Below are 15,719 nucleotides of genomic sequence, written 5' to 3'. Positions count from 1 at the left end.
TTGATTTTCTTTTAGCAGTAGTTCTCAAACTCGGTCCTCAGGACACCACACAAGTCACGTTTTCCAGGTCACCCACCAGGTGCACAGGTGTAGTCATTACTCACTGACACATTTTAAAAGATCCACAGGTGGAGCTAATTATCTCATCTGTGAATCTGTGAGGAGACCTGGAAAACATGCACTGTTTGGGATCCTGTGGACAGAGTTTGAGAACATGTGGATTAGTGTATTGTTTATTCTGGGACCATTGTATAAACGCCCCAATGCCGAATACATTATATGGTAGAACTTCTGAGAGGTTGCAGCTTGCGTTGCTTGATGATGATGATGATGATCCAGTTGTGACGGATGGGGCCATTATTGGTCATGTTGGTAAATCTAGTTGGCCTGGCACATTAATAGGCCCCAGTGATACCAGAAGTAATGCAGCTGCGTGGCTTCAGGTTCTGGATATTGTGTAATTTGCCCACTGTATGTATTTAGCTGAATTCTCCAATATCCTGTCGTTCAATCATTACCATCGGCTAGCGTTGGCTTAATCCATAACCATCAATATTACCTCAGCATTAATTAGCTTGGCGCAAATTAGGTCTCCATCGTATCGTATAATCTATTAAGACGTTGTGTGTGTAGGGTGGCATGGGGACTAGTGAACTGACGGCAGCACATCTATGGCACGTCCATGTGCCGTCCTTTCCTCACAATCTCCACGGATAGTTATGACATGATGGTGTCTCTGTTTCCCGCAGGTGATATGGCTCTCTGACCACGAGAGACCTCTGGTACAGCAGCTGGCTCCAGGCTTTCAGCAAGCCTCAAGTATCAAGAGAGATCCTAAGTACGTGAGGGACAGGGGCATTGCCTTACTGAGCCTGAGGTACACGGAGGTCACCCAGGACGAGGTCAGGTAAGAACATTTGTAGTCCGTTTGCTCTCACATCTGGGGACTGTCAGATTATTCGGGGGGCATCACAGGGTATCGAGCTTCATGGGTAAAATGTCAGAATAGTAACACCCTTTACTCCATCTTGTTCTCCCTTTACTCCATCTTATTCTCCCCTAATAGCTCCAGTCAGTCTACGTTGTTCAGTTACTGGCAGTAATTAGTGAGTCCTACACTCACACTATAACCCCAAAGCTGTCTCCCGGGGGCTACTTACACGTTTTGGACATTCTAAAAGAAGTGGTTTATATAATAAGATAGATAGGATATTGCCATTTAATGCTTTATATTGTGTATTGCCTCTCAGGGTCGCCTCGTACAGGAATTTCCGAACTGTACCATTTTAACCCCTTAAGTGCCAGAGATTTGAGTTCGGGACTCGTGGCCAAATTACTATTTATTGCTGCTTTTGGTTTTGATAATATCGCATTGTGATCGCAGCCTGACATAAGGACGCCCACTTCCCCTTACTCACATCCGTATACTTGGCCACCATAGAGAAACAATCGGTAACATCGGAGCCATGCGCACAGTCAATGAAGCCCAGACCTCACTTAGAGATCGCACAGCCAGTGTAATGTCCATCTGTGTAACCTACAACATTCTGTTACCAACTATCCATCTCTACCTCTGATAAATGGATTTAGGAGAAAACGTTAATCCGAAAGTCCCAGGGAAGCGTAACCTAATAATAAAGGGGATGGGTCTGAAGCACAAAACTTCCCAAGACAGACTGCTGGGGGGGGGGGAGAAAGAGAAGATAGGGGGGGGGGGGGGAGAGAAGATAAAGGGGGGGGAAAGAGAAGATAAAGGGGGGGGGAAGAGAAGATAAAGGGGGGGGGAAGAGAAGATAAAGGGGGATGGGGAAGAGAAGATAAAGGGGGATGGGGAAGAGAAGATAAAGGGGGGGAAGAGAAGATAAAGGGGGCTGGATGGAAATGTATAATCACAGTACATAGGTGGTATATACATTCAGGCATAGACTGCAGCTTTGCTCTCGGTACCTTAGTAAAGGTCATTGATTTAGAAGTAATTATTTGTGACAGCGAGTAGATTAGCGCGTCCTGACGGCCACTTCTGTGCAGGGCGCAGCGTTTCGCTGAGGGTTGTACGCTGGTTGATATTTCCCATTTTAAACCCTCCTTACTGAATGCCGGCCGGGCACACTTGTGCGTATAGGGCTTGATTCAACAAGGAACGCGGTTGCTATTACCCACGCAATCGGCTGATTGTTGCGTACTGCTTATGGATCGCTGTGTGCGTGCGCGATCTGGCCATTGCGATCAGGACTGCGATCGCAATGACCACGCAGACCCATCGCAGAGTGCCAGGAAGTGTCGCTTGTGGGTGGTAACAGAGGGGTGGGGGAGTGGTTGGCCATAGCGCAGGCGTGCCAGTGCGTTTCAACGCCATTGCAGGAGCGTGCATAGATTATCAACTGTGATTCCCTACGCAGCCTGAGGCCTGATGGCGTGCGTGGAAGTTAGCAATTTCTGAGTAAGGTCAGAGCTTGTGTAAGTGTGCGTGAGGCTGCGATGGGACTCGATTGTACCGATGGTGTCGCAGTCTTGCTAAACATTACGGATGTGTGTAAGGTAAGGTGGGCGTCCTTATGTAATGCTGCGGTGGCATCTGGATCGCAGTGGATTAGCATGTCATCGCAGCTGAACTGCGTGCGTAATCGCTATTGCATTCGAAGTTGCGTTCCGTAGTGAATACGGCACATAGGGCCTCATTCAGAGGCGGTCGGAGGATGCAAGCGGTCGCTCAGAAACTGGGCGGCCGCTTGCATCCTGACCGGCCGCCTCTGTTTCGGTCGTTAGGCTGTGGGTTTACACCCACAGCTCTAACGACCGCTAGGGTGATAGTCGCGATGGTCAGAGACCATCGCGACCATCGGGGCTTACGACGAGACCCTAGGGTAGGGTCTCATTTGTCGTAAGCCCCGGAGAGCTTCTGGCTCTGTCAGAGCCGGAAGCTCTCCACTGACATCACTAGTGATGTTAGTGGGGCCTCCCCCAAACGGTAGGCGTTCCCATGGGAACGCCTCCGTTTGGGCTGCCACCCCCCCGGCCCGCCTTCCAAACGGGGTGAGCTGTCAATCAACATCGACAGCTCGCCCCCTTTGGAAAGAGACCCGCTACGACTGGCGCTGTCAGTCGTAGCGGGTCTCATGCATGCGCACGAAGGAGCCGGCTCCCTCATGCGCATGCGCACTGGCAAAACATCGAGGCGGTCGTAGACCGTACGGCCGCCTCTGAATGAAGGCCATAGTCTCTAGCATTCCCTTTTCTCCTGTTATTTATGTATAACTTTCTGCCTCTCTGTGCAGTGTACGGTTCTTATTGGAATGTATTGCCCTGCAAGTGTGTGTGTTGTATTATGTTGTACATAACCGCCTGTGGCTAATATCGGCGCCATGTTCCGTCTCCTCGGCAGGGAGTATACTTCAGAGAACCTGACTGTGAACACGTACATAGTGAATGAGCCCTGGCTGTACTCGGTGCTGTGGTGTTCCGGAGTCCATTCCGTCTCGTCAGACGCGTCTCATATCCTCAGTAAGGTGCCTTTCCCCATCTGGTTATTGGTAAGTGACAGCGTCTCTGTATTTCTGGCTTCGCCTGTCAGAGATATCCCAAGAATGCACTTTATTTTCATTATCCACTTCCACTGCGTTACTACCGCACCTGGGAGTACCAACGTTTCCTCCATCAGTCCTCCCTTGCAGGGACGTTGGAGAAAAAAACAAGCGTACCTTAGGGACTGACCCCCATTTATTCACAGTAAAGAGTATTTGTATACTTTTGTCTCTGGGAGGGTGCAAATGTAAACTAGAAAAAGTAGGGATTCTCCTATAGAATGCACTGGTATTATTCTTATTAGAACGCAGATGTGTCCCCACTTACTGGTTGTCCGTACGCCATTTTGCTCGAGACACTTGCCGCGACTGAGACGCTCTGTGAGGAGTAGCATTTACCGTATTTTCCTTTACATTTTGCATGATACAGCAAAAAGCCGCTCACCGTGTACTAGAGGCGCTGGGCTGCGACTTTAACGGCACTTGTACGTGTGTAAACCCAATTCCTAAGTCACAGGTGAAGCACAGTTGTACGTGGCGTGAGACAAAGCCGCTGCTTCGGGGCCTCAGTCTCAGTCGCACACAGATGTACAAAAGTCGCACACTCCATTGATCAGTGTAAGCCAGTGATGTGGTTTTGTCGCTTCTGTGTGTAGTAATTATGCCAGTACGCTCATTTTAAGCAAAAAAAAAAGTTCAGCGCAGCCGAATTGCTCTGGTCCGGGTGCGCCGAGAGGGGTTATTTAGCGCAACTGAAATAACCGTAAAGAAAGGTCACATCTGTACCTATTCCTATTGTCCGCCCCCTTGCAGGGAAGTCTGTTGTTAATAATAATATTATATATTTATATTGCTTGTGGTCTGCTTCAGCATCTAGAATAGATGAGATCCAGTCACACGGTTGACATTTACGATGTCAACACTAGAATGCCGACAGGCCCCATGTCTGCATACTCAGAACGTTGCAATGTGAAATGTTGACACACTCAGAATGCAGACAGTCTGGGGTTACCTGGAGAATTAGGGTTAGGCTGCGAGGGAAGGTTAGGATTAAGTGTGGGGGGGTTGGAGTTGGGCACTAGTGGGAGGGTTAGGGATTACCAGAACGCCGGGCGTGAGATCACTCTGCTAGATCTGACGGTCACATGACAGCCGGGACCTGGAAGAAGACGCTGGAGACAACGCTGCCACGGGAACCAGGTACCTGGTCACTGTTGACCTAACATACCACGTCCGCACTAGTTATGACACACCAGAGGACATGTTGTCTGTACAATTCCTTGAAGAAGGCTAAACGCGTTGGAACCACAGACTCATTACCCCCATCCAGCCACAGCTTTAGCTCTATCGGTTACGCTGCTGCCTCCCATTGCATGGACCGCAAATCACCACCACCTGCGGTCCCTCTCACATACCTGCCATCTGTTCTCAGTGAGCGACATCACCTGCTGTCTCTAAGCAACCCCTGCGGACATCCGCACATAGGAAGGGTCCCCAACACCCCAGGCCAGCCGTAAGCACCATCAGCAAGCGGCATTTCGCGCCTGACCGGGCTTGTGGAGTTCAGCAGCTGACATGCGCGGCCCCACCCGTCTTTAGGGCAGGGGACCAACATTGCAACTAATACATCAGATCCACAAGTGCACACGTCCGCGCCAGGACATAGAAGCACCTACTCCAGCACAAGGGACTGATCGGCCGCAACACAGATAACCAGCGCTCCTACCAGCGGGTAAGACTTGTTACCCCATACCAGTGCGGGACGCTGCCAATATGTATACATCTATACCAGTGACCATTGTGACCCAGACTGCTCACAAGACTGTCGACCATAGGTCCAGCCAGGAAGACGTGCCGGTCAAGAACCGCACGGTAAGGAGCCTCCTGAAAGGGTCCACCAACATCCCCCGAGCAGATCCACCCCACCACACCCCAGCCGACACCCCAGTACTAATACTTTTTGTTCCCTTTCACTGTCTACCACCAGAGACCAACCCGGAGCAGCATTGTGACTACTCATTAAACTGTTTGGCCTATAACATTTGTGTCCATTTATTTATTACTGCACCTCACCTATACAACACACCTCAACCTCCTCCCCTACACAAACCAGAGAGCGCACCCGACGTTCCACTTCTGTACAATTCCTTTATAATGGGGGTAGGGAGGTGATCATCATCAATGTTTATTTATAAGGGCCATAAAATTTTGTAGCGCCAGACAGTCCATGCTTAAAGCAAAACCCTACATCCAGGCAAAACAAGGACGTTCAAGGGGTGACGTAGAAGATACAGACATGAGACTGAGGGGAGAGAGCACCTTGTCTCGTGTGCACCTTCTACAGCAATCCAGGGTTTGGACAGAGAAGGGGAGACCTGATGTAAACAGCAGAAATTTTAGGTTGTAAATAAAAGGAAATGTTGGGAAAATTAGTTATTCCGAAGGGAAATAAGAGTAAAAATAGAAGTCAAAGTGTAATAAAATAAAACTTAATATAATATTAAATGTATCTATATTATATATTACCTCTTATTTGTTCATTTTTATTTTAATACATTCAAAAATTATGAAAATGTAAAAAAAGAACCAGGAAAGTGGTGGGGAATGTCGGTATAACCTGAAGAACAGAGCAATCCAGGGTGTATGGCGGATGCAGGGGAGGGGGGCAGGGGTCGGAATTAGGGGCACTATCACTGATGACCTAGGGGGTTAAGGAGGGTAAATGTATTAATAATGCCAAGGATATATCGATGATGGCATAAATATGGCTGTAATGCTATTTAATCGGTGATGGCATAAATGTGGCTGTAATGATATATAATCGGTGATGGCATAAATATGGCTGTAATGATATATAATCGGTGATGGCATAAATGTGGCTGTAATGATATACAGTATAATCGGTGATGGCATAAATATGGCTGTAATGATATACAGTATAATCGGTGATGGCATAAATGTGGCTGTAATGATATATAATCGGTGATGGCATAAATGTGGCTGTAATGATATATAATCGGTGATGGCATAAATGTGGCTGTAATGATATACAGTATAATCGGTGATGGCATAAATGTGGCTGTAATGATATATAATCGGTGATGGCATAAATGTGGCTGTAATGATATACAGTATAATCGGTGATGGCATAAATGTGGCTGTAAAGGAGCCAATAGATAGAAGTAAATAAATAGTACAAATAGAGGATATAAACCATGAATGGAAATAGTAAAACAAGGAAAAAAGTAACATTGCGAAACTGTGGAGAGATTTGCCGGGAGTTACAGTATGGGGGATACGGGTGATGGCAGAGAAGTAACTGATGGTTATCTAGGTATACAGCGTGTTACTACGGGCAACATGTAGGCGAGATATCTTGTAAATACTGGTAAGTATGAGAAGTATGTAGAGATAAACTGGGCTAACAACAAGGAGTACATGTACACATATATATATATATATATATATATAATAAAGCTGCAACAATCGTAGAAACAGACAAGTGAATAATATATAAATGTTATATATACAGTAAAAGCAAAAAAAAATATGAATGTTAAATAACACAGATGCTGTCCATAGGACTGGAAGTATGGCAAGAGCTTACTGGATCTCTATCTTATGTATTACTAGCGACCCGTCCCGGCTTCGCACGGGAGCAATTTAGAATTTACGGCAATAGTCTTTTTTCTTTATCCGAGGTCTTTCCTTGTAGATGACATCAGTCGTTTTTATTCCTGACATCAACACAAAAAGCTTTAGCTTTGAGGTGACACACAAAAGGGCTACGTAGAGTTGCTCATGAGTGAAACAGTCTCCACTTTACACGTTACGTGTCTGTCCCTGTGCTATATTTATTGTCATGCCAAAGTAGCCTCTACCCGGGAATTGGTCTCGTTTGATATTAAAGAATCGTTTCTCACATAAATGACACAGGAACGGTAATAACAGGGAGGAACTTACATTGTGCGTCAGTAATCAGGGCAGGAGAAACCGGATAATACGTATTAATCTCTACATGGTATAAAATAAAGTCCATCGATGTGATCTATCTTTAGCGGTTTAGGCAGCGTAAGCCAAGAAAGCCCTCGGACATCTGATTTTTCATGGACTTGCATCACAAATATCATCACTGCTCTGCTCCCTTGTATCATACATTACTTTGTCACACACCTAATCCTTCCCCCACACATGCTCTATATACTAGTGACATCTACATCACTAATATCATCACTGCTCTGCTCCCTTATGTCATACATTACTGTGTCCTACACCTAATCCTTCCTCCACACATGCTCTATACACTAGTGACAGCTACATCACTAATATCATCACTGCTCTGCTCCCTATTGTCATACATTACTGTGTCCTACACCTAATCCTTCCCCCACACATGCTCTATACACTAGTGACACCTACATCACTAATATCATCACTGCTCTGCTCCCTATTGTCATACATTACTGTGTCATACACCTAATCCATCCTCCACACATGCTCTATACACTAGTGACAGCTACATCACTAATATCATCACTGCTCTGCTCCCTTGTGTCATACATTACTGTGTCATACACCTAATCCTTCCCCCACACATGCTCTATACACTAGTGACACCTACATCACTAATATCATCACTGCTCTGCTCCCTATTGTCATACATTACTGTGCCCTACACCTAATCCTTCCCCCACACATGCTCTATACACTAGTGACAGCTACATCACTAATATCATCACTGCTCTGCTCCCTTGTGTCATACATTACTGTGTCATACACCTAATCCTTCCTCCACATATGCTCTATACACTAGTGACAGCTACATCACTAATATCATCACTGCTCTGCTCCCTATTGTCATACATTACTGTGTCATACACCTAATCCTTCCTCCACACATGCTCTACACACTAGTGACAGCTACATCACTAATATCATCACTGCTCTGCTCCCTTATGTCATACATTACTGTGTCCTACACCTAATCCTTCCTCCACAAATGCTCTATACACTAGTGACAGCTACATCACTAATATCATCACTGCTCAGCTCCCTATTGTCATACATTACTGTGTCCTACACCTAATCCTTCCTCCACACATGCTCTATACAATAGTGACAGCTACATCACTAATATCATCACTGCTCTGCTCCCTATTGTCATACATTACTGTGTCCTACACCTAATCCTTCCTCCACATATGCTCTATACACTAGTGACAGCTACATCACTAATATCATCACTGCTCTGCTCCCTATTGTCATACATTACTGTGTTATACACCTAATCCTTCCTCCACACATGCTCTATACACTAGTGACACCTACATCACTAATATCATCACTGCTCTGCTCCCTATTGTCATACATTACTGTGTCATACACCTAAACCTTCCTCCATACATGCTCTATACACTAGTGACATCTACATCACTAATATCATCACTGCTCTGCTCCCTTATGTCATACATTACTGTGTCCTACACCTAATCCTTCCTCCACACATGCTCTATACACTAGTGACAGCTACATCACTAATATCATCACTGCTCTGCTCCCTATTGTCATACATTACTGTGTCCTACACCTAATCCTTCCTCCACACATGCTCTATACACTAGTGACATCTACATCACTAATATCATCACTGCTCTGCTCCCTATTGTCATACATTACTGTGTCATACACCTAATCCTTCCTCCACACATGCTCTATACACTAGTGACAGCTACATCACTAATATCATCACTGCTCTGCTCCCTATTGTCATACATTACTGTGTCCTACACCTAATCCCTCCTCCACACATGCTCTATACACTAGTGACATCTACATCACTAATATCATCACTGCTCTGCTCCCTTGTGTCATACATTACTGTGTCATACACCTAATCCTTCCTCCACACATGGTCTATATACTAGTGACATCTACATCACTAATATCATCACTGCTCTGCTCCCTTATGTCATACATTACTGTGTCACACACCTAATCCTTCCCCCACACATGCTCTATACACTAGTGACAGCTACATCACTAATATCATCACTGCTCTGCTCCCTATTGTCATACATTACTGTGTCATACACCTAAACCTTCCTCCATACATGCTCTATACACTAGTGACATCTACATCACTAATATCATCACTGCTCTGCTCCCTTATGTCATACATTACTGTGTCCTACACCTAATCCTTCCTCCACAAATGCTCTATACACTAGTGACAGCTACATCACTAATATCATCACTGCTCTGCTCCCTGGTGTCATACATTACTGTGTCATACACCTAATCCTTCCTCCACACATGCTCTATACACTAGTGACATCTACATCACTGATATCATCACTGCTCTGCTCCCTACTGTCATACATTACTGTGTCATACACCTAATCCTTCCTCCACACATGCTCTATACACTAGTGACACCTACATCACTAATATCATCACTGCTCTGCTCCCTATTGTCATACATTACTGACTACATCACTAATATCATCACTGCTCTGCTCCCTATTGTCATACATTACTGTCATACACCTAATCCTTCCTCCACACATGCTTTATACACTAGTGACAGCTACATCACTAATATCATCACTGCTCTGCTCCCTATTGTCATACATTACTGTGTCATACATCTAATCCTTCCTCCACACATGCTCTATACACTAGTGACAGCTACATCACTAATATCATCACTGCTCTGATCCCTATTGTCATACATTACTGTGTCATACACCTAATCCTTCCTCCACACATGCTCTATACACTAGTGACATCTACATCACTAATATCATCACTGCTCTGCTCCCTTGTGTCATACATTACTGTGTCATACACCTAATCCTTCCTCCACACATGCTCTATACACTAGTGACAGCTACATCACTAATATCATCACTGCTCTGCTCCCTATTGTCATACATTACTGACTACATCACTAATATCATCACTGCTCAGCTCCCTATTGTCATACATTACTGTGTCATACACCTAATCCTTCCTCCACACATGCTCTATACACAAGTGACAGCTACATCACTAATATCATCACTGCTCAGCTCCCTTGTATCATACATTACTGTCATACACCTAATCCTTCCTCCACACATGCGCTTATACACTAGTGACATCTACATCACTAATATCATCACTGCTCTGCTCCCTATTGTCATACATTACTGTGTCATACACCTAATCCTTCCTCCACACATGCTCTATACACTAGTGACAGCTACATCACTAATATCATCACTGCTCTGCTCCCTTGTGTCATACATTACTGTGTCCTACACCTGATCCTTCCTCCACACATGCTCTATACACTAGTGACATCTACATCACTAATATCATCACTGCTCAGCTCCCTTGTGTCATACATTACTGTGTCCTACACCTAATCCTTCCTCCACACATGCTCTATACACTAGTGACATCTACATCACTAATATCATCACTGCTCAACTCCCTATTGTCATACATTACTGTGTCCTACACCTAATCCTTCCTCCACACATGCACTATACACTAGTCACAGCTACATCACTAATATCATCACTGCTCTGCTCCCTATTGTCATACATTACTGTGTCCTATACCTAATCCTTCCCCCACACATGCTCTATACACTAGTGACACCTACATCACTAATATCATCACTGCTCTGCTCCCTATTGTCATACATTACTGTGTCATACACCTAATCCTTCCTCCACACATGCTCTATACACTAGTGACACCTACATCACTAATATCATCACTGCTCTGCTCCCTATTGTCATACATTACTGTGTCATACACCTAATCCTTCCTCCACACATGCTCTATACACTAGTGACACCTACATCACTAATATCATCACTGCTCTGCTCCCTATTGTCATACATTACTGTGTCATACACCTAATCCTTCCTCCACACATGCTCTATACACTAGTGACACCTACATCACTAATATCATCACTGCTCTGCTCCCTATTGTCATACATTACTGTCATACACCTAATCCTTCCTCCACATATTCTCTATACACTAGTGACAGCTACATCACTAATATCATCACTGCTCTGCTCCCTATTGTCATACATTACTGTGTCATACACCTAATCCTTCCTCCACACATGCTCTATACACTACTGATAGCTACATCACTAATATCATCACTGCTCTGCTCCCTATTGTAATACATTACTGTGTCATACACCTAATCCTTCCCCCACACATGCTCTATACACTAGTGACATCTACATCACTAATATCATCACTGCTCAGCTCCCTTGTGTCATACATTACTGTGTCATACACCTAATCCTTCCTCCACACATGCTCTATACACTAGTGACATCTACATCACTAATATCATCACTGCTCAGCTCCCTATTGTCATACATTACTGTGTCACACACCTAATCCTTCCTCCACACATGCTCTATACACTAGTGACACCTACATCACTAATATCATCACTGCTCTGCTCCCTATTGTCATACATTACTGTCATACATCTAATCCTTCCTCCACACATGCTTTATACACTAGTGACACCTACATCACTAATATCATCACTGCTCTGCTCCCTTCTGTCATACATTACTGTGTCATACACCTAATCCTTCCTACACACATGCTCTATACACTAGTGAAAGCTGTATCACTAATATCATCACTGCTCTGCTCCCTATTGTCATACATTACTGTGTCATACACCTAATCCTTCCTCCATACATGCTCTATACACTAGTGACAGCTACATCACTAATATCATCACTGCTCTGCTCCCTATTGTCATACATTACTGTGTCATACACCTAAACCTTCCTCCACATATGCTTTATACACTAGTGACAGCTACATCACTAATATCATCACTGCTCTGCTCCCTTGTGTCATACATTACTGTGTCCTACACCTGATCCTTCCTCCACACATGCTCTATACACTAGTGACATCTACATCACTAATATCATCACTGCTCAGCTCCCTTGTGTCATACATTACTGTGTCCTACACCTAATCCTTCCTCCACACATGCTCTATACACTAGTGACATCTACATCACTAATATCATCACTGCTCAACTCCCTATTGTCATACATTACTGTGTCCTACACCTAATCCTTCCCCCACACATGCTCTATACACTAGTGACATCTACATCACTAATATCATCACTGCTCTGCTCCCTTGTGTCATACAATACTGTGTCATACACCTAATCCTTCCCCCACACATGCTCTATACACTAGTGACAGCTACATCACTAATATCATCACTGCTCTGCTCCCTATTGTCATACATTACTGTGTCATACACCTAATCCTTCCCCCACACATGCTCTATACAATAGTGACATCTACATCACTAATATCATCACTGCTCTGCTCCCTTCAGTCATACATTACTGTGTCCTACACCTAATCCTTCCCCCACACATGCTCTATACACTAGTGACATCTACATCACTAATATCATCACTGCTCTGCTCCCTTGTGTCATACATTACTGTGTCATACACCTAATCCTTCCCCACACATGCTCTATACACTAGTGACAGCTACATCACTAATATCATCACTGCTCTGCTCCCTATTGTCATACATTACTGTGTCATACACCTAATCCTTCCCCCACACATGCTCTATACACTAGTGACAGCTACATCACTAATATCATCACTGCTCTGCTCCCTTATGTCATACATTACTGTGTCACACACCTAATCCTTCCCCCACACATGCTCTATACACTAGTGACAGCTACATCACTAATATCATCACTGCTCTGCTCCCTTGTGTCATACATTACTGTGTCATACACCTAATCCTTCCTCCACACATGCTCTATACACTAGTGACACCTACATCACTAATATCATCACTGCTCTGCTCCCTATTGTCATACATTACTGTGTCCTACACCTAATCCTTCCTCCACACATGCTCTATACACTAGTGACATCTACATCACTAATATCATCACTGCTCTGCTCCCTATTGTCATACATTACTGTGTCATACACCTAATCCTTCCTCCACACATGCTCTATACACTAGTGACCGCTACATCACTAATATCATCACTGCTCCGCTCCCTATTGTCATACATTACTGTGTCATACACCTAATCCTTCCTCCACACATGCTCTATACACTAGTGACACCTACATCACTAATATCATCACTGCTCCGCTCCCTATTGTCATACATTACTGTGTCATACACCTAATCCTTCCTCCACACATGCTCTATACACTAGTGACATCTACATCACTAATATCATCACTGCTCTGCTCCCTATTGTCATACATTACTGTGTCCTACACCTAATCCTTCCTCCACACATGCTCTATACACTAGTGACATCTACATCACTAATATCATCACTGCTCTGCTCCCTTGTGTCATACATTACTGTGTCATACACCTAATCCTTCCCCCACACATGCTCTATACAATAGTGACAGCTACATCACTAATATCATCACTGCTCAGCTCCCTTGTGTCATACATTACTGTGTCCTACACCTAATCCTTCCTCCACACATGCTCTATACACTAGTGACATCTACATCACTAATATCATCACTGCTCTGCTCCCTATTGTCATACATTACTGTGTCCTACACCTAATCCTTCCTCCACATATGCTCTATACACTAGTGACAGCTACATCACTAATATCATCACTGCTCTGCTCCCTATTGTCATACATTACTGTGTTATACACCTAATCCTTCCTCCACACATGCTCTATACACTAGTGACACCTACATCACTAATATCATCACTGCTCTGCTCCCTATTGTCATACATTACTGTGTCATACACCTAAACCTTCCTCCATACATGCTCTATACACTAGTGACATCTACATCACTAATATCACTGCTCTGCTCCCTTATGTCATACATTACTGTGTCCTACACCTAATCCTTCCTCCACAAATGCTCTATACACTAGTGACAGCTACATCACTAATATCATCACTGCTCTGCTCCCTGGTGTCATACATTACTGTGTCATACACCTAATCCTTCCTCCACACATGCTCTATACACTAGTGACATCTACATCACTGATATCATCACTGCTCTGCTCCCTACTGTCATACATTACTGTGTCATACACCTAATCCTTCCTCCACACATGCTCTATACACTAGTGACACCTACATCACTAATATCATCACTGCTCTGCTCCCTATTGTCATACATTACTGACTACATCACTAATATCATCACTGCTCTGCTCCCTATTGTCATACATTACTGTCATACACCTAATCCTTCCTCCACACATGCTTTATACACTAGTGACAGCTACATCACTAATATCATCACTGCTCTGCTCCCTATTGTCATACATTACTGTGTCATACATCTAATCCTTCCTCCACACATGCTCTATACACTAGTGACAGCTACATCACTAATATCATCACTGCTCTGATCCCTATTGTCATACATTACTGTGTCATACACCTGATCCTTCCTCCACACATGCTCTATGCACTAGTGACATCTACATCACTAATATCATCACTGCTCTGCTCCCTTGTGTCATACATTACTGTGTCATACACCTAATCCTTCCTCCACAAATGCTCTATACACTAGTGACATCTACATCACTAATATCATCACTGCTCTGCTCCCTTATGTCATACATTACTGTGTCATACACCTAATCCTTCCTCCACACATGCTCTATACACTAGTGACATCTACATCACTAATATCATCACTGCTCTGCTCCCTTATGTCATACATTACTGTGTCACACACCTAATCCTTCCTCCACACATGCTCTATACACTAGTGACAGCTACATCACTAATATCATCACTGCTCTGCTCCCTATTGTCATACATTACTGACTACATCACTAATATCATCACTGCTCAGCTCCCTATTGTCATACATTACTGTGTCATACACCTAATCCTTCCTCCACACATGCTCTATACACAAGTGACAGCTACATCACTAATATCATCACTGCTCAGCTCCCTTGTATCATACATTACTGTCATACACCTAATCCTTCCTCCACACATGCGCTATACACTAGTGACATCTACATCACTAATATCATCACTGCTCTGCTCCCTATTGTCATACATTACTGTGTCATACACCTAATCCTTCCTCCACACATGCTCTATACACTAGTGACAGCTACATCACTAATAT

The 15,719-nt window shown here is 44.2% G+C and overlaps 1 protein-coding gene across 3 annotated transcripts in view; it reads left to right on the top strand.

Moving 5' to 3' along the window:
- GDPD5 (glycerophosphodiester phosphodiesterase domain containing 5) overlaps window positions 1-15,719 on the top strand; it is a 245,371-nt gene that overhangs the window by 208,187 nt on the left and 21,465 nt on the right. For all 3 annotated transcript variants that reach the window (XM_088444013.1, XM_088444016.1, XM_088444014.1), the window contains exons 12-13: window positions 750-907; window positions 3,383-3,530. In XM_088444013.1, the coding sequence (XP_088300139.1) occupies window positions 750-907; window positions 3,383-3,530 (306 nt within the window). The remainder of the gene's footprint in view (window positions 1-749; window positions 908-3,382; window positions 3,531-15,719) is intronic.

Source organism: Taudactylus pleione, unplaced genomic scaffold, assembly GCF_031769625.1.
Source record: "Taudactylus pleione unplaced genomic scaffold, aTauple2 ptg000344l, whole genome shotgun sequence".
Taxonomy (NCBI): Eukaryota; Metazoa; Chordata; class Amphibia; order Anura; family Myobatrachidae; genus Taudactylus; species Taudactylus pleione.
Note: the sequence above shows the minus strand (reverse complement) of the source record. Positions and strands in the feature narration are given on the sequence as shown.